Consider the following 20948-nt stretch of genomic DNA (forward strand, 5'->3'; position numbering starts at 1 on the left):
GATGCTGACTCACTGGCATAGGCATACCTAGACAGTGAACAGAGCAATCACAAATGTTATTAGTTCCTCCAGTGAATTTCCTGCTATGACAAACTGCAACTGTGAATGTGTTCGTCTCAGCTTGATATTCCATCGAATAAAGCAGATTACCGTAATTTCATTTTCTCTCCTGAGCCATTTACTAAAATCAATTTTAATGGGCACTTTTTTGGATTGGGGACAATACGAACAGAGTCCATCATCTTGACACAGGGGATTGTGTTTATTGCATTTGTTTCATCTGTTTCTGCTCACCGTTCCAGGTCACTCACTTTTTTCTCTGTGACGTCCGTAATCTCTCACCGCAACCTCCCCTCGACATTTTTATCTGGCAGGGGTCACTGGCTCTGATGAAACGCTCCGTCCAGTGTTGCGAGCATGCTTAGAAGACGGGATGTTGTGTTTTTACTGGCGTTGTTTTTCTGTATTTTGTAATGTTGCGGGGTTTTGCATCTCAGGGACACCAAGTCCTTATATTGATACAGAAGGCTTTAACTGCGTTATCTTCAGCAGTCCAGCCGTCCTCAAACATTAGGAATGCAGTGTTAGCTGCAGAAACAGCTCAACTACTTCTACAATATACTACTACACAAACACAACTTTTTATCTTTCTGAACCACTCCTCCAGCAGTCACTGTTTGTGTTGTGGATCCATATGTTCAGCTGGTTCCAAACACTAATCATTCCTCCACACTAATTAGCAGCTGCAAGAGCATCGTCTGCAGGCATGCAGGAAGTCGGTCTCGGTGGTGCTGAGGTGTCAGTCTATATAATGGCATTCATGTTTTTTGTATTAATTTGAATGACCAAGATAACTTATAATTGGCCATTAGTTGGCTAATAATTAGCTAATAGTTATCATCCTTAACAACAGCCACATCAACTGCAGCCAAAAACAGCAAGGAGATGAAAAGGGAGAGAAGGTCCCCACTCCATTATGAAACTGATGATCGCAGCACCAAAGACGCATGTGAGCTTGTAGGCAGATCTGCCTGTTTGTCACTGTTAACAGAGACTCCAGTCTGCAGGACAGTTCATACACTTGACCGACAGTAAAGCAACTTCAGACTTCATGACCAAATCAAGTCTTATGTATCCTGTCGACACTTGTGATCATATTCTCACACTATCTCTGTCTGCTGAGAGTCTGTATCACCCCTTTTAATCATAAATTGATGTTTTCTTTAATGCCTTGTTTTATGGGTTGCTGCAGCCCCTCAGCACCCATAGTTCCTGTGTCCATGATCTGCTGGTTAAGTTTTCACTTAGTGAGTCTGTGTATGTCATCATGATAAAATAGACATCTATTATGGCATGAACTAACAGGGAAGAAGATTTGAGTATTCTGCTCACTGTTTATATGTCTGTCTGTCTGTCAGTCCGCGGACAGGTTTTCTCCAACGTGATAGCGTCACAACCGTGTAAGAAGCCGTCACAGACCTTTACAGGTGTGTAGCCAACCACAGACAACTTATGTAATGATAGTAGTAATCACTACTGAATACTCATGGGTCGGAACGTGAACATGTTGAAGGGTAATCGGTCGCGGCCTGTTTGATCCTGTCGCAAGATGGTCTCCAGCTCTATCATGCTGTGACCTCTGCTTGGCTCAGCGTTAACAAATCATTGTTTGGAACATACTGTACCGAGACACGTTGGTTGAATAAAGTGCGGGCCTGGTCCAGTAATCCCTGAACACAGCCAGGTATGAATGTGTTCTAAGAAGATCAAGAATCATTATATAATTGGCATTTCATAACCCAACACAGTCTGCCAATCTGCCAATCTGCCAATCTGCCAGTGTGCGCGTGTGTGTGTGTGTGTGTGTGTGTAAGTGTGTGCGTGTAAATGAGACAGGTGCGACTACAGACTGATATTCAAACACACACACACACACAAAGCGATGCATGTGTCATTACGCAGTTTCAGTGGGAATCACAAACGTTTCATTCAGATAACAGAGAGGAGATGAAGAGGAGAGCCCTGAAACACTGAAGAAACTCATTATGATCTCTTTCAATCACAAGGCACTACTTTTTTCCTTGATCCAAAACTGGATATTCTTTTTGCTTCCTTATCTATTAAATTTCAACCACTAACTGGGAATATAACCAACTTTAAGATTACATCCTTGTGAAGAGACTAGAGGAAGGCTCTTTGAATGAAAACCCTCCTGGATGTTGTATTTCATGTCTGGATTTTGCTGACTTCATGGAATCCAATGTGAATTTCTTCTTCATGGACATTATCCTTTGTGCTCTTTGGATCTTTTGAGGAGTTTAAAAGCTCGGTAGAGAGCTGGAACCAGACTGATAAGGGGTGGCTATAATACCAGCTGTGTCTCAAGGACTGATATTGTCTGATTCCTCCACAGGTGTAATTATACGGACAGTCTGGATATGGTGTTTTTCTCCCATTTTAGTCATTAGTTGATTGTTGAAGCTGAAAGTGTGACATAATAAACCGTGGACATCTCAGCCTTTTTTCCCTTACATGTATGGGTTTTTTTAACTTTTGGACACTTTACTCTTTCACCTTGCCACGACACTAGTGTGAGCGAGTAGATACGTCACCATGCCAAAGTCATTTCTGCAGGCTCGCTGTGAGGAGCCGATAATGACATCAGACTGGGGCTTCTTTCTGCTGCTGGCCCTGCTGCTGCTGGCGCTGATCTATTTCTTTCTCTACCTGCCGGCTGAAGCTCAGCGAGCCCTGCTGGAGCAGGCGCTCCGGAGCAACAACACAACCACGGCAGTGACCGAGGCCGGCAAGGAGGACTGGCTCACAGATGACTAGGAGAGTTGGAGCTTTGAAAATGCAGAAATGACAGCAGAACAATGGAAGAGTGGATTGACCTGGTCTCAAGGATGGTTCTCCTGTGGTCTGGGACAAAATGACAATGTGAAGTAGACAAATTGAGTCGCGGCATTTTCTAGTGCTCTTTATGAGTTACATGTGATGAATGGCATCAACGTACAGTCTGTTCAAGTAAAATATGTAATAACATTGATTGGCAATTTTTTTCGGAGATTAAAAGCCACCTGACACCCCTTGAAGGAGGTGCAAAACCATCACCTGCCTCACTGCAAAATGCTTTTTCAAAGATAAAAAACAACACTGGAGCAAACACGCAAATAGACTCAGCTGATAGTTTCATTTCCAGACACACACATCGTGGATGAGAATATCGATACAACTCTTACATCTTTAGAGCTAAAGCAGCTACAAATAATGTGTGAAAAATAACTGTGATACGGTGGCGGTGGAACAAAGCAGACTTTGTTTTAAGGCCGTTCAAACACAGATTTGGTTGCCGGGTAGTAAAGACAGGGATCTGACCAGATGGCAGGCTGTAAGGAAAACATGGTATCAGTATCAAGATTAAAAGTTCCTTTAAGTCTGTTTGTTATAAAGCTACAGTAGCAGTTGGTTAGCTTAGCTTAGCTTAGCATAAAGAGTTTAAATAGAGGGAAACAGCTTGCTCTGAGCAAATACAACATAATTCACCTACTAGTGCCTTGAAAGTGCACTACTTAAACAGACTCACACTATTTTTTCCACATTTAAACAAGTAATGAATGCAAACGTGTTACTGGCTAAGCTAAGCTAACTGACTGACTGATTTCAGTTAGTGATATTAGAGTACCTGACATCATCTCTTAAATACTCATGGCAAGAAGGCATATTTCCCACAGTACTGCTTTAAAACTAAGACTTAGTGTTCATATTATTTAACAAATATTAAAAAGTTTAAGCTCTTGTTGCCCTGTGGTCATTTCTCTCCAGGTTGTAGCGTGGAAACACTTAGATGATAAAAGGAAATTGCATTTGATTTAGTTAGGAGTCCCAGAACTACAGCAGTATTCAATATGAGTCCGATTTTGTCATTTAAAGGGAATCATAGTATCTGCTGAGTGGGTAGACTGGGTTTGAATTCTGACGAACGGAGAAATGAGAGACGCACTGGTTGTTTGAATTGCCTTTATTAAAAGATACAGGATACTAGAGTTGACACCAATATTTGCGGATGCAGCACTTGATCGTTACAGGCTGGGGCATTAGACACAGACGAATGTTTCCAGCTATCCGTGCCTTTAAAAATTATCCCTGGATATACTGTACCTGCAATTTATGGCAACCATTGACATCTGGATATTGCGTCAGTATCTTATTTTTCTCAAAACCACGTTAAATTTTACAATAAAGTCGTAAAAAAAGGAAGAGAGAGAATCTTGCTAAACCATGCAACACCCAACAAGCCAACATTTACAGTTAGTCTTAGATCACAACGATTTCAAATGGTATCTCAATGTTCAATATGTTCAGCAACAATGACAATATCATATCTAAAGACTTAACACAATAATGATATTTCTTATTTTATTGAAGGAGAATCTCTTCGTCCCTTGACATACGTTTTATCGACTGTCACTTTCAGCTACCACCTGAAAATGTTTCATTAATGCTCAAAGCAGAATCTTATTCACATCTTCTGTCCCTGGTATACGAGAGAGGTTTAGAAAGGGCTAGTTTTGTTCTTTTTTTTTTCTTCTTTTTTTTTTTTTTTTTAACTGAGCAAAGAGCTTCAAATCCTAAAGGACATACATGCACGTCTTTCTACAATATGCACAGTTCAGTTACAGTCTTTAATTGGTCTGCTCCACAAAGACTCAAGTAGACAGGTGCTTTGGAAAAGCGAACGTCAATTTCACGACACACCATGTTGAAATTTGAAAAGAACACAAGTCAAAGATCTTGAGAGGTGATGCGTCTCCTCTTCACAGTTAATTAATGGTTTGATACGACAAAATTTAGATGATTAGAGAGTCCTTTTATATATAATTTCAAAGTATTGTTTTACTTCTTGTAAAGTTGATGATGTATACTATTTCTTAATGTTTTTTCTGTGATATCTGCATGTTTGACTCAACACCTTAACTTAATTAGCGAACAGACCAATCAATCTAAACCCTATGATCAGATAAATGATGAATCCCAAGAGATTATAAACTAAACCAGAGGGCTGACAGTGTAAATGTAATTTTTCACCTCTGCTATTAATCTCTTTCTTGCTGCTATTTGGGGGGAAAATCGTGCCATAGGTTTTGGAACTACAGCTCCCACAATGTATTTGTCGGGAAACTGGCACAGCTTAAAAAAATATCCCAAATTAGTCTGCAGTGCACCCGTGACACAGCTGTCGCAAAGAGCACTTTCACATTCAGAAACTGTAAAAACATGATGATTCTCAGGCAAGTTATACGAAACGTCTTTTTATACGATTTCTAAGTCGATTTATGGACATTAAAGATGGACACTGGAGACGATGATACCGTCGGAAAGGCTTGTCACTCTGATTCTAGTAATGGGCATCATGTCTGTGTGCTCAGATTCGATCTGCGACTAATGGTAGCTATATGAATTCTGATGTGGAGGGTGTGATCAGATGCTAGCTGTTTTACAGTACTGTAACTGCTCCATGAGCCAGCCAGGTTTCCTTATAAATGTAGCGCACATTTTAACTGAATTTTTGAGGAAATTGGCAAAAGCAAAGGGAGTTATTGCGCATTTACATCCACTATTGATCCATTCTGTACTTCTGTGTGGCTCAGGTGCTAAATGCCTGGCTTCTGGGTAACTCGAACCCTAACCAATCGCCAACCACTCTTACATCGCAGAGCGGATCGGCCACGAACTGTCCAGTTGGGTTCCTTTGCACCACTGCAGAAGAAGAAGACCCAAACCTCAAATGGCAGAAACAGTGTAGAAAATATAGTGTTAATGTGGCATTTCTGTCTCTTTCATGTATAATCTGAGTAACGTTAAACCTCCACATCTGATACTTTCCACATTATGTCATTACTCCAGTGAAGCGGAGGCTTCAGTGGATGTTTAAATCACATTAATCCACTACGTGTGTTTCCGTTGCACTTTGTCACATTTTGTTTTCAACAATACACCAACTCTTGACTCAGCCAGGGGAAAGAACATTTTTTTTTGTGATTTTCAATATTCCCTTTTCAATTTTCTGCATTTCCACTCAGTTTGTTCTTTAATCTGCATAAAGAAACAGGTGGATGAAAAACCAGCTACAGCTGAACCTGTTGGTGAGCGAGAAAAGTCGGGCAGATAAACCCGACTAACCAACTTCCGACCAGGCTGCCCTTTTTATCTGACACAGTATCTTTGCCTTGTGTCGCTCCTCTCAGCGCACTTTTACTGTTAAACTTTAAACTAATGCACTCTGTATTTACATATTTCATCTCTTCTCTTTGGAAAAGTCTGTTTGACAGATATCGAACGTTTGTAATTATGCATCATATGTATTATTTCCCTTTGTGCCTCAGACTGACTTCCTTTGATCACCTCTGCAGAGCCTCCACTGCTGCTTTATGAAGGCAGGAATACACAAAAGGATGAGTAGGAAGGGTGGGAGACAGACGCATGACACTAAACGAAAATGGAGACTTATCATCCCAGAAGCCTCGTCATGTGGACAGCTCCACATGGATGAGTAAAATAACAATATAACTGCGGGGACAGAAGGCGGGGGTGGGGGGGTTCTCTTCTCTAAAGGTCCCTGCCTGGTTTCAGGGCACCTGCATTAAACAGACAAAGATGAAAAAGGTAGAAGAGGAGAATAAGGAGGAAGAGGAGGAGAGTTTCCTGTCTTGGGCCGCTGCAAGGCCGCTCTCACAGGGCAACAGAGGGGAGGGAAAAGATGGAGGTGAAGAATAGGGGGCGAAAAGGTAAGAGTAGCCTCATCTCTCTCCCTCTATTGATCCCAGTCCTTCTTGACGTCGAAGTTCCACTCCCAGTCCAAGTAGATGTTCTTGTCGTCGTCGATGAAGCGGGAATGGACGCCGTAGTGGCCGCGTGACATCAGGCCTTTGGGCGTCTCATCAACCGGGCCCACAAACTCGTGCTCCTCCGCCTTTGGGCCGTAACTGCCCACCATGTGTGACACCTTGTTCACTGCAGGACAGACACAAAATGGACACTCAGTAAACGGAGCCCAGATGCAACAATGTGCTCAACATTAGATTTGGGATTTAAAGTGAAGCTCTGACGATTTTGCGCACCGAGGTCTGTCTACAGGTCGTGAGTAATATAGGCAGCAGTTCATCAAATTTATTTATTGACTTCAATTACTTAAAATGGGACACTATGCAGCTAAAATATAAATAATTTGCATCTGCAGCTATCTCATATAAATACATAGAAAATACAAAATATTGTTTGTTAAGAATTGATACTGGGTGATTGTGGTTCAGGAAGCAAACTTGTCACTGATCAAGATGAATAACACATCAGCTGAAATCAAGATGTATCATCCGGAGTAGGGGCCTTCTAGTAAATTGAATATTTGACAGGATATTACTTCACTTTCTTTTATACTATACTTTTATACTTATTTCACTTGGTAATCTCCTGGAAATATTAAGGACAGAACCCGATAGAATAATCTTTTTTAAGAAAATTTTTAAAAGTGAAAGTGTTTATGCAGAAAAAAACATATTACCGACTCATCCTAACTCTGTTTTTGATAACATAAGTGCTGTGATCATCGTTTCCCTCACTGAGCATGTGGTTCATCATGTGATCACTTTAGAGCTGCTCTTCACTAAGTAGATGTTGATTGACAAATCATTTTTCTGTTCTTATAGTGCACTTTTACAGGTACAATTTGCTGAACAAAAAAGTAATCCTTGCACTTGGTTGCAGATGTTAGATGTACACTGAGTTGCATGCAGGATATATTTGAGGTATAAATGGGGAGACTGTTGGCCATGAGTGGTAACGACTGCACTCCTTCTTTTTGTCCGCCGCAGCGACTGATGTTCGAGCTTTACCCCGCAATAGCAGACATGACGGATGCCTTGTCACACTTATCGTTATCTGTTTTAAAAGGCATTCAGTCAAACTGCAAGTCTTAAATGACAACCAACATTGATCGATGTTCAGTTGCTTTATGTCTTTGTGTCACTTTATGAATGGCATCATTAGGAGAACCCTACACTTTGTTTAGAGTAGCTGAGTTGAACTCACCCTTTATCCCTTTTCTGTGGATCACATGATTGTACTTCAAGCCAGCGACGATTTCTCTGTTCACCTGCAGACACACACAGTTTCATCACATCTTGTCATGGACTTTTCTGTCAGTTACCTACAAAACCAGCATCCCAAAGTTAGCATGAACCCCAAATGACGTTACATGTATTTAACCCCCTGCTGCTAGAGGTTATTACTCCTTTATGACCACAACTACACATGGATTCATCCAGTCTACACTCACTTTATCCTGCTTTTCTCTGCACCCTGGGAAATAAGAGTGGGGTACACTGGTTCACCAGTCGATCACAGGGATGACTCATATTCAAAACAGGCAATAGAGAGTGTCCAGTTTGTCTACATGCATGTGTTCGGGTGTTTTTAGTGGGAGGAAAATGGAGTACAAGATGTAATGAAAACATGCTAACTCTGTGTGCACAGAGAGAAAACCCCAGGTAGTTGGCAAAAGCAAACAAAAAATGTGTTTGTCTGCAAATCTTTTCTACATATATTCAAAGGGATGCATAAAGTCAGGGACTCACATGAGACAAATTTTCAACTGAAAGGTTGAAACTGAAGCAGGCAGAGACACGTGGATATAACATTTCTCATTATGCATCTGAACACCTTCCTTTATCTCCTGCCCTCTAAATTCCCACTTCTTTCAAAAACCTTTTTTTTCAGTTTCACCAAGGTAACAGGCTGGGTATTACTCAGACAGACAAGAAAACTCAGCTTCATGTGTAGAATAAGTTTAGAGCCCCTTTCGATAACTTTATTTTAATCCCCTTTTCAGCTGCAGTAAACGATCAAACGAGCCAACCCACAATCAGTCCCGATTGTAAAAACTTTTTTAAGGGATTCAATGCAACACGTTTCAATTCACAGACAATTTTCCCTCTCTTGGGAACGTGTAATAAACAAACAAAGAGCTCTTTTGTTCTGGACGAGGCAGCGTTTGAGGGCGCAGTTGATGCAGTTTGTCCAGCAGGTGTCCTCACAGCAGAGTGCAGTCTCTCAGCTGTTTGGTCATTCTCTGCACATCTCCCTTTTCCTCCAGGGCTGAGTCCCTGGAGTACTACCCTCTGTCTCTAGTCCACACACACACACACACACACACACACACACACACACACACACACACACACACACACACACACACACACACACACACTCTACACTGACCTCTTTTCTCTCTCCAGCCATGCAGTGTCTCGATTTCAACAAAAAGCTGCTTGTCAAACCTACATTTCCACTTACGCCAAATAACGTTCCCCACGTCTCAGGTTTTCCTAATTTTCTCATGTCGATCCTCTTTTGTTCTTACTGTCCTATCACGTACAGAAATCGTTCCCTCAATCCGAATCACTTGCAAACCATTCCTGAAGCAGCAGATAATTAGGTATTCAACATGTGTGTGTGTGTGTGTTTTGCAGCAGCTCCACTGAATTTCAGAGATAGGACGAACAAACACTATCAGCCGCTACAGGATGAAATGTAGTTTCCAAGGACAGCTCCCTCTCTAAACACCTCCGGACCATTTCAAAAAACAGCCAGCAGTAATGTAGCCTGCACTCCACGGTCGATACTGTTGTTTGTTTAGTGCATTTGTCTTATTTGTGCGGCCAACTGGTCGAACATAGAGAGGTTGAATAATTCATAATAATAATTCATAATCTTATAAATCTCTTATAAACATCCTCTGTGGTCTCTGGGAACACTCCTTCTCTTGTGGATATCTGCTCTGCATCTCCTTTCAGAGGTATTTCTCCCTCCCCAGTCTGTGATTATTTATAGTGGACACAGAGGTAAAGAGCATGGGAAATGGCTGCTGCGTGTTTACACTGAGTGGGTTATTTGTAACAGAGCAGAGAAGGAGACGGAAGAGGACGGAGGTGTGAGAAAACAGAGGGGGTAACAAGTGCAGGCGGAGGCGGGGCACGGAGAGGGAAAAGGAGAGTGAAAGGAAAGGTGATGCAAGGGAGAAGAGAAAAAAAGTCAGAAGTTGATAGAGAGAGGGGGATCAGGGGAAGAAGTTATAGTCATTGACTAGAGTTTTACATTTGAATGATTTCTCATTTTGGCCATCACACCAGAAAACAGCAGAAACAGTAGAAAAAAAGCAGCTCTGGTTATGTTAAAGGTGAACTGGTCAGGATTCACACCTGTTGTCAATGAGAAAATGAGGATTTATAAGTTTCTCCATCAGTTGGGTGAGTTGTTGGAGCAGAAATGAAGCACTGGAGGCAGCAGACAGGAGCAGCGGTGGCACTGACCCTGCCCTCGCTTGTTGTCGTGCCAGCTACCGTGCTGGATTCTTTTTGCTCTTTTCTGCCTTTCTTACAGTTGGATCGATGCTTCGTGCACAACCATTTGCTAATTGGCACTTTGCACAAACTCCAGCTGAGGCTGCATAATCCAAGTATTGCACGGATTTCAGTTTTTGACCTGATGATGGCGCTAAAGGAGAAGTCATCAAAGTGGTTTCTTTTCATCCTGAGGTGAATGTCTGCGCGATATTTCATCGCAATCCAACCAACAGTTAGGGAGATATTTCACTGGAACCTCATGAGGATTTGTCCTTTGGGGGTTTCGAATGTCAGTTTACCAAAAGGTTTTTGCCCAACTGTTGAATTAACACTAAATTTTTGATTCATTTCACAAGATGTGTAAAATCATCATGTGATAAGTTTGGTGATCACCAAAGTTGCTAAGGTTTCCTGTCGTGCACCGTGTATATCTGTGCCGCATTTCATGGAAATCTGTCCGATAGTAATTAAGTACATTTACTCAAATACGTTACTTCACTGCAAAACATTTTATATATCTATCTTTAGCCAAGTGAGATTCATTAACATCAAACCAGACAAAAAAACTATAAAGCAAATATAAATATATACAAATAATATGTTAATATATGAAACATTTGCTTTAACTTTTGATACGTTAGTACATTTATTGCCAAAGAAAATACTTTCCATTTACTTTGGTTCACTTAATATTAGATGTTTTAAGGTATTTTTAACATGATATCTATACTTTGACTTAACGGTACAGCCCTCCTCCGGACCCCAGAGCTGACAGTGTCAACCATGGCGCCATGTCGCTCGCTTGGCTGAAATCAATGAAACTGAAATGTACTGGCTCGCTCCCTAATTTTAGAAATATAGAGGATAATCAATTGTCAGAGTTGAGCAGCCAACTTGCTGACAGATTTGCTTCACCAGCGTTCCTCCTTACTGGCACTATAAAATAGAAGAGCACCGAAAAGGCTCATTAAATATGATAATGGCCTTGTTTGATATTGTGGTCTGGTTTTATTGTACATGGTGGCTTACTCAGCACAAACACTCTCTCTCTCTCTCTTTCTCTCTTTCTCTCTCTCTCTTCCCCTCTTTCTCTTTATCACTTACAGTAAATACCTGATCATCTGTTTGTTCATTCAATCTGTGTTGTCATACAGTACATCTCTTACCTTGAAGTCTATCTTTAGTCTGTATGTCACTCCTTCCTTTAAGACGAGGGTCTTCTCTTTCAGAGCTTGAAGGTCTGCGAACAAACAACAACAAAACATTACTCATCGGTTTACACGTATGACATCACCTGATGCAGAGGGTCAGAATGACTCACTGTTAGGTCACATTCCTGCTGTTCTACTGTGGAGTCACAGGAGTGCCATCAAAACAAATTAATCTGTACGAGGAAAACAAATGTGGAAATAAAGGAATAAAAAACCTCAATGAAAAACAGTCCACAAAACACAAAAGAATATAAGTACTCATTTATATGTTCATTACTTATTTGTTAATTTATGTTTATCTATATTCATTAAAATATTTTTTGCCATTTTTGTCTTTATTTTTAGCCCTCTTTGAATCCACTTTGCACCATTCTTTTCCTTTTCCATATTGCTTTTAGAGGAATACAGCAGTTGCATCACTATTAGAACAGATCAAATGATATATCAAAATGCAGTATGAAAAAGTCATTAAGTTTAATATAATAGCAGCTGTTTCATCATGTACAATATGATGAATGGGGCTTGCTGCATTCTAATAAATCATACACATATATATTCAAATATATATACATACATACACACATACACACAATCAATGCATTTTCCTTTCATATTTTTCTGCTAACTAGGAAGAATTTAAGTCATATCTAAAGTTGGCATTCGTGTCCCAGTGACTCTCAAACCAGAACATCTTCTTTGGACAATGAAACTGTCTTTGTCGTGGCATTGGGGTTGAATGGGTTCATACTGAAGGGGGAAGGAGCATCCCGGATCACTGTGAAAGCACATCACAATCAAAAATCGCATCCACTGCCTAATCACTTTATATCTCAATTTAAAACCCGACCATCAGGCCTGAGTGCTTCCTAATGGACGGAGAGAAACGGAGGAAGGCGGCGAGGAGGAGGAGGAGGAGGAGATGAAGGAGAGATAGAGGAATGAGGTGAATAAAAACAGACAACAGTGATGTGTGGAAGAAGACAGATCGGGCAAAGAAAGGAAGTGGCCTACAGATCACACACACACACACACACACACACACACACACACACACACACACACACACACACACACACACACACACACACACACAAACAGAGAGTACATCTTCCTGTACAGGGTTGGAGGTTTGATTCCTTCCAGTGTCAGCCACATTAAACATATATGCATTTGTGGTATTTTAAGTAAAAGCCTCCAAGAAACAGCCTGATGATAATCTCCCAACTCTGCGTGTGTCGACTGACTGTTCTCACTTTGATTAAGAATCTACACGTCCCCCTGAGATTTGGGAGCGCTACACCACCACATCAAACACTTGAAACTCCCCATTAGATGAAATCAAAAATGCATGTTATCGAGATAATGAAGCTGTTCCTTGGTGACATTATTCACTGCACCAATCTCTGTCTCAACCTCATTCCATTCAGTCTATCTCCCTCTATGAAGTGTTGGTACGTGACTCTCCTCTCTCGTCTCCTCCTCCACCTCCTTCTTTCTCCCGTCTCTGGAGACGAAGAGAGAAAAGAGAAAAGATGCCGACCTCCCCTGGGAGCGTCTGACTGAGAAAATAGGTCAGTGTGGAGAGCTGTCTACCTGTTCTCCTCACAGGCACAGACACACACGCAAGCACACACACACACAACATACATGTCTATCCACACAGGGATGCACATGTGCAGGCAAACCCACGTACTTAACACACAGCTGGAGCTCGGACTTGGCAAATATTGAGTAGATTGTAATAATATTAGCCAGAAAAGCCCCAAAATCTACAGAATGAAATATCTGATTCACCATGTTAGATTACTTTATGATCTCTTTAACAATACCTGCCATAAAAATACAATTCTTTTTTAATATTTTTTTTGTATAGCTGCTGCATACCAGTAGACATGAATTTAACGTAAACCTGCAACTTCATGACTTAAAATACTAAATACTACTAGGAATAACAGGCATTATAGTATAAAATATAGTATTTTTGTGTTAGTGTCATCCTTATATGATATTAATCTGATCTAAAATCCAACAATAATTAAAACAGAAATAATTCTGATATCAGACGAGCTTTATGCAATTACAAAATCTTGCACTTTTTTTTTAACATTTTTCTGACAATTTAAGCCACCAGACCCTAGTTGGCTCCTTTGAATAGAATTTTAATTCAAAATGCAGTTTATAAAATATGATACATTCTTGAAGATTTAAGTACCCAACAGTAAATAAGGTAGATAATCACGTAAAGGGGCCAGATTGATAGGCAACAGTATAACACGATGAAGCAGCAGATCACACTGTGTCATGTTGCTAGAAATGTGTAGCCAGCAAAACAACTGTTTTCATATGATAAAGACGTGCGGTTACTTCACGCAATCTCACGGTTTACATTCTCCAAATGAATACAGGGCAGCATTCTGCTTTAGTAACTGTTAGCTGCACAGCTAACAGCACTTACAAGCTAATGGCAGCTACAATTAGCAGCAGTTAGTGGTCAGGACTGGGGGCCCAGAGTGATATTACGAGACAGGACAGGTCAGGGCTAACTGGTTAGCACTCTACCTTAAGCAGATATCTCTGCAACGCAACACACAGACGTCTTCGAAATAATGTCGAAACCCTTTCTTCTTTGCATTCTGTCTATTTTTTCTTTCTTTTTTTAAACCAAAGTAAAAAAAAAAATTAAATTCTCAACTTTATGGTGCATGATGCTGTTTGTCCAAAACACATTTTTCCAATGTTTTTCTGACGCAGCCACGCCTGTAGTGATGAGCGTGATCGGCGCCCGAGATTCCACAGCCAAGCCAGCAGCTCTGTGAGGCTGCACTTAGACACAGCAGTGCTTTGAGCTATACGCTAATGACAGGATGCTAACATGCTAACAGTGACAGCGATAATAATATAAACCATTTTAGTTTTGTTGTGCTAGTAGTTAAGTTAAACCAAAGTGCAGCTGCGCCTGATGCGGATGCCATAAAACAAAGTATTGAACACGCTGACGTTTTGTTCTAATGATGGCACCCAATGAAAAGTCAGAGAATCACCGTGGGATAAATCAAGTAATTCATCCCATGGATGAAAAGGATGTCTTTTAAATCCATGGTAATCCATCCCATAACACAATGCTGCCAGTGTGGCTAAAAATGGTGCCAACACATGAATTCACCAGAAAAATCTGTCATTATAAAATATCTATTACTTGAACTTTTCCTCTATTTTTGATGGGCATTTAACATCCTGATATTACTACTTAATTAAATCATTGATCAAAAAAATACACTCCTTCCAACAGTACTGATAACCGTATCAGACACGGCAGTCGGATAAGTCTGATCTTGTGTCAGCCGGGAAGCTGCAACTTTCATTGCTGCAGTTTCAGTGAAGTAATTATATTTAATGAAATAAATCAATAAGAATCTTGGATGACAAATGAGCAATAAGTTCATCGGAGACATCTTTCATTAAGCTCAGATACGAAAGAAAGATTAGAAATTGGCCCTGCAGTCCAAACATCCTCTTCCTCCCCTGCTGTACGCACATGGAAGGTTTCATCCTCTGCTGTTGCCATCTCAGAGACTAGCATCCAGGTCTTTTGAATTAATTTACATATTTTCTTGCCGCTTTTAAAAAGATTCATCCCATTACTAGATGAATTTCACAAACCACATCCCCTTCAATGGGTCACATGTTACTAACATTATATGTACCTGCAGTGCATAATAAATGCTCGGTAGAGATGTGAGATAAGTGTGACTTAATGTGAAGCAGTATGCGTGCTCAGCAAAACAACCCTGAGGGAACATGAAAGTTTAACAAAGCCAGTGCTTACATTTAGGGCACCAGAGCGCCGAGAAGTCACAGTTGAGGATAATGTCTGGTATAGCGCGGCCCGGCAGCAGGACACACTGTACAGTGTCTGACACACCATACACCATAGACCAGAGTGTAGTGTTAAAACTTACAGCATGGAAATATGGTTGTGCGGTGTGTCACCAAGTGAGAAATAGAAAAAGAATAAAAATAAAACATGTCTCGGGCAAATGTTTTGTAATAAATGGCACAATTTTCAACGTACAGTTCTAAATGAATTAGGTCACAGTATTGTGCTCACAGTATACGTTTTTTTTTTTTTGTGAACACCGTACCTCTGGCAGTTCTGCTGCTGCGTCCACTGAGACATGGAAACACATTAAAAGTTGTTTTTGTGCTATCAGCTCAGCATGAAGAAAAGTGTTTTTCGCATGCCAACGCATCAACATTCGGGCCATTCCTCTAAACAAAAGCAGCAACTGAAATGACAAAAGATGTGTGATTTCTCGAGAGCGAGAATAAAACCTAAAACTTCAAGTCACAGGCCAGCAGCAGCGCTGATGAAAAGGGAGTGATGTACCGGCTGGGATGAATCTAAAATAAGGAAGAGCAAGTGTCATGTCAGACAGAAAATGAGGTGAGGCAAGAAAAATTAGAGCGGTCTGACTGGTTGTAGCCAGATTATCTAAACTGCTTCATTTGCAGTTAAAGCAGAGAGTTTTACATGTTATTGTCACTGTAATAACCCCTCAGTGCAACGGCAAAAGTGAGTATGCACAACATCAGTACAGAAGTCATTCTGTGATGGGTTTACGATGGATATTTTGAGCAACAAATTTACCCTTGGATCTCATGGCTGCATGGTTGGCTGCGTTTCCTGATCTGAACAACGATCGACCATGAAAACAACCCAGGCAATAAAATGAGTGTGAATTGTATATGATAGTTCAAAAAACTTGCCATTTTTCATGACAGGCATGATGTCATTGGGAAGGAGGCACTAAAGACTGACTTCAGTAAACAACAGCGATGGTGTCCCCATACTGCCTGTTTTCAGTTCAAAAAGCCTTTAAAAGAACAGTAAGGAAAAACAACGGTGACTTTCCTCTCTTTCACTGTTCCACCTCACAGACACCCATCCATCCATTATCTGTAACCATCCTATGCAGGGTCACTGGGGCTAGAGCCAATCTAGAGATGAAAAATCAGTCTCACACCTATTCACACCTACAGGCACTTTAGAGTTGCCGTTTAAGCTGTGTGTCAGGAAGTAGCCCGAGTACTCAGATGTAATCAATGCTAACACAGGGAGAACGAGGAAGGTCCACACAGAAATGCACCTGCCAGCCATCAAACCCCTTGCAACACCATCGACATCATGCCTTTTCGCCATTTGCCATAGTTTACAGTTGTGCATGAGGGAGTGCTCTGCGCTCCAATTGGTCAACGTTTAGAGCACATCGCAGAAGGCCACAAAAAACATTAACGGCTGGCCCCTTCTGCGGGGACTTGGTGGAATGCGCCAGATTGGTTGTTGTCCAAAATCATGGACTAGATGGGATAAAATCATCAATGGTCGTGATGGACGCCCATTTTCGGTTCGGTTTGGCTAAAAACAGGATGATAATGATCAGTTTGAACCCACTTTTACAGTAGTTTATATGAACAAAACCGCATGATCCGTTTCGGTTGATGCTCAACGGCTCTTGTGCGGACACAAAATAAACAATAAATTATGAATTGTACTGTTGTGGAGCAGAAAGCAGACGTTTCCGAGCACCGCCTGTCCAGCTGTTGTCTGTGTTGACACAGAGTCAGAGGTTTGATGTACTCAAACCTTCTGAGTGCACGAGGGAGCAGTTGTGAACTGAGAAGCTGAGGCTGAAACATGCGAACCAAACCGCCTCCGTGATGTGAAAGGTCTTGGAGGGGACAACCACTCAAGGGTGCAGGAAGTGTCGTCTACGATTCTATTACTACGGTGCAATGCAATGCAAGCTTCTCCGTGTGTTTTGCCACCCCTTTTCCTCTCTTTCTCGAACATGAACGCGCACACACACACACACACACACACACACACACACATATGAAGAAGTAAACGCCCGTCATCACTGAGAGCACCATGCTGCATCGGTAACAGCATATAGTGTATAATGAGGTCTCTAATGCATTCAGCCACCGATGGAAAGTCCATTTCGCATCCAGTCTGGTGCCGGCTCGGCTATCCGACTGCAACACGATACACCAGCAGGGCCGATTATTACACTGCTGCTTACTCGGTAGATTAATGATTAAGGATGCCTTTCTCTCACAATAACATTCAGCCATCTCACTTTTTTTCTCTTTAGCTCTGCAACACAAATACACACATTCATCCAGTTTAAAGCTAACGCTCATTTGTCCAAGGGGAAATGTGGACAAGACAGTTTTTTTCACTGTTGAGATTCTCCAGGCACATTAGATAAACAGGTACTTTGGATTCAGCACAATCAAGTCCTTCTCAAAGAGGCCTTGAATATCAGAGAATCTTTCCTACATCAGACCAAAGGGTTTTCATCTGCCTCTGTGGATGAAGCACTAAATATAAGAAACGACGGAAGGGACATTTTCACAATCTTTTATCTTCAAGGTCGGTGGTTAACATGAGCTTCATGGGACAGCTCGCCCAAAAATAAGAATTCTGTCATTGTCTATACACCACCACCAAATTCGGGTGAAGTTTTGTAGTCCATAAAACATTTCTGGAGCATCACAGAAAAACAGCATTGCAGCATTCTGCTAAACAACTGAAGTAGACGGGGACTTGCTTTATGATGTAAAAAATATTTTAAAACAAGTCCCCATCTACTTCACTTGTTAAACAGAATGCTGCAACACTGGTTTGCTCATGTTTTGTTCTGCAACATAAAATACACTGGTAAATACCCAACACTTGAATTATGAAGTGTTTACTTATTTAAAAAGGCAATTGCAAGGTAACAAGTGGTTTAATGAGACTGCAGAGATTGTCGAGGACATTAAACGTCCTCGTGCAGAACATGGAGGCGCACCTCTTCACCAGTCTGCTTGTTGCAGACTATTGTATTTCTACCGTTCCAACTTATAAATTAGTCAATTAATTGTAAGGTGAGTATAGCATAATGTCGTGAGAAGCCCAGTAAAACCTTTTTTTCTGCAATAATCCAAAATACAATTGAACAAAAATCAATTTTGTTGTTGTTGTCTTTTTGTTCAAGGGAACAACAGCAATGCTAACTTCCCTGCCTCTCTATGACAGGCTGGCACCATTACTATCTGCTGTGATGTCTCCAGCCAAGACTAAATGAATGAATAAACCTGGGCCCAGGTGGTTGTCTGAATCCACCTTCAAAAGAAATGGTCATATCTGCTGCATCAGAGGCCCCCTAATAAAAGTCACATTTCAACATTATTCATTAGTCACTCCCTGCCTGGATAAACACCCACATCTTTTAACCTCCACACCTACAGTTTGCACTGCAAGGTCCCCATGAAAAATGTTAAATATTCCATAACTGACACTCCTGATGACATCACTATGACGTCATCACGGTTAGAGCTACAGACACAAACACAACTGTTTCCATTGGCTGATTAGTACTCCTCATGAGCAGTTAACTTCGCGTGTATAATCGGTGGAAAGGTGGAGTGCTCCTTCAAGCTCCACGCTCCCCGTTTGTAACACAATCTTTCTCTTCAAAAAATTGCAGTGCCAAAGGCCAACCCGAGATTACTCAATTGATTTTCCATCCGCCTTTCTCTTCCTCCATCATCTTTGACTGAGATCAGGTCTGAGAGCATTAGATCCGTCTGGTGTGGAGGAACAGCGTGCTCCTTCCATTTTGAGCGATTCAGCAGATCTTTCATTCCGCTCTGAAACATGCACATTAAAGGCTGCCAGATACTTTTCTCTCTGTCTGCGTTTGATTCAGAGGACACCGCATAGTACAAAGTCGGCATCGCCTAGCAACTGTGTGACCTTTCCTATTAGCAGTCTGTGATGGTGTCTTCTTCTGCGTGAGTGTGCATTGTATGTGCAGTCGCGTATGTGATGGGCAGGGAAATCCTTGGACTGAGGAAGAATCGAGCAAATCCTGAAAGAGACGGGCGCACTCAGTCGCAGCAACTGTAGTCCCGTTTATCAGACACACCCTGACACACTAGTCGATGATAGGGTACCTACACGCACACTCACAGATCGATCCTTTCCTCAACTTTGTCCCCTGTAGGGAGTGACATAATCTCTTTGCAGCCACCCGATTACCATGCACTGCAGACACACACACACACACACACACACACACACACACGTAGACACACATAAATGTACAGCCACCTTGCTCCCCTTCCTGCATGTCGCCTGCACCCGGGGGGAAGATGTCAATACTGCCCACTAAGCAAACATTTAGCTGTCTCTCCTCTCTCAAGCATATGGACACACCCACTGCAGTCTTTCTGCACACAAAATGCAGCACGATCTGGTTGACATGCCTTGCCCTGGGGCAGATCGGATATTTGTGTCACCATACTGGACACGAGGGCATAGCAGCACCATACCACATCCACCACCGGCCTTGGTTGAGGGAGGTAAGTACCGAGGGATAGAGACGAACGAACAAAGGAGTGAGAGGGTGACAAAGCCAAAAAGCAAAGCGTACCTGTCAGGTCCATGGTTAATGGCGCAGGGGCCTCGTCACACAGCAGGGTCAGTCTGGTCACCTGGACATTCGACCCAGACAGGTCTGGAGAGGAAAAACAGTGTGGTGATTACAGCATTCAGCCATTTCACTAATTTATACTCAGGTATAGTTCAACATTAAAAAAAAACTTTATTTGCTCTCTTGCAGCTGAAGATGCTTATGGGGTAATGTGTGTTTATAGGTCTTGGTGAGTACGATTGCATATGTTAAAAAAAGTAGTATGAGGCCTTTTTGTGGCTCAAGAGGAAACTGCATGTGATTTAATAGAAAGTTGAAGTCCCTCTGTTGGACTGCTGTGGGACATTATTTGGGCAAAAAATATTAATACCAGTAATTGGAGAGAGATAAATGATTTTTCCATCTTGCTCGAATTGTGACCAGTAACTTAAACACTGTGGGTTATACGTTGCCTTACTGCTCGCAGAACTGTCGAACTCTCCTTTCACATAACTGCAGTTGTCAACGTGACAAGTTTTATTGTGATTTTCACCTTTGCTAATACTTCTTTCTGTACCGAGGCAGCCATGTTGGTGTTGGGCAAGACGATGTAGTTCACTGAGCTGTTTAACACAAAACTGAGGATAGATGATATTTAACCATCTTTATGACAAACAGCAATGTAAATTTACTAACATAAGGACTTCATGGCAACACTCAAAAGAAATTTAAAATGTATTTGTTTCTCCCTATTGACTGGACCGCTTTTCTATTCAGGAAAGAACAACACATTTCAGCCTTTCCCAATGAATTCAATGTTACTAAGATGTAGATAAGGTGAGGTTGGGTTACAGCAGTGGAGGAGTCAGAGCTAG

The 20948-nt window shown here is 41.5% G+C and overlaps 1 protein-coding gene across 1 annotated transcript in view; it reads right to left on the reverse strand.

Annotated features, from left to right (window-relative positions):
• Positions 1-4003: 4003 nt before the first annotated feature.
• Positions 4004-20948, reverse strand: part of arhgdig (Rho GDP dissociation inhibitor (GDI) gamma) — a 29133-nt gene continuing 12188 nt past the window's right edge. The window contains exons 3-6 of the mRNA XM_037087569.1: positions 20095-20178; positions 11567-11640; positions 8089-8152; positions 4004-7014 (exon numbers count right to left, since the gene is read on the reverse strand). Coding sequence (XP_036943464.1) covers positions 6815-7014; positions 8089-8152; positions 11567-11640; positions 20095-20178 — 422 coding nt within the window. The 3' untranslated portion in view covers positions 4004-6814. The remainder of the gene's footprint in view (positions 7015-8088; positions 8153-11566; positions 11641-20094; positions 20179-20948) is intronic.

Source organism: Acanthopagrus latus, chromosome 23 (genome assembly GCF_904848185.1).
Source record: "Acanthopagrus latus isolate v.2019 chromosome 23, fAcaLat1.1, whole genome shotgun sequence".
Taxonomy (NCBI): Eukaryota; Metazoa; Chordata; class Actinopteri; order Spariformes; family Sparidae; genus Acanthopagrus; species Acanthopagrus latus.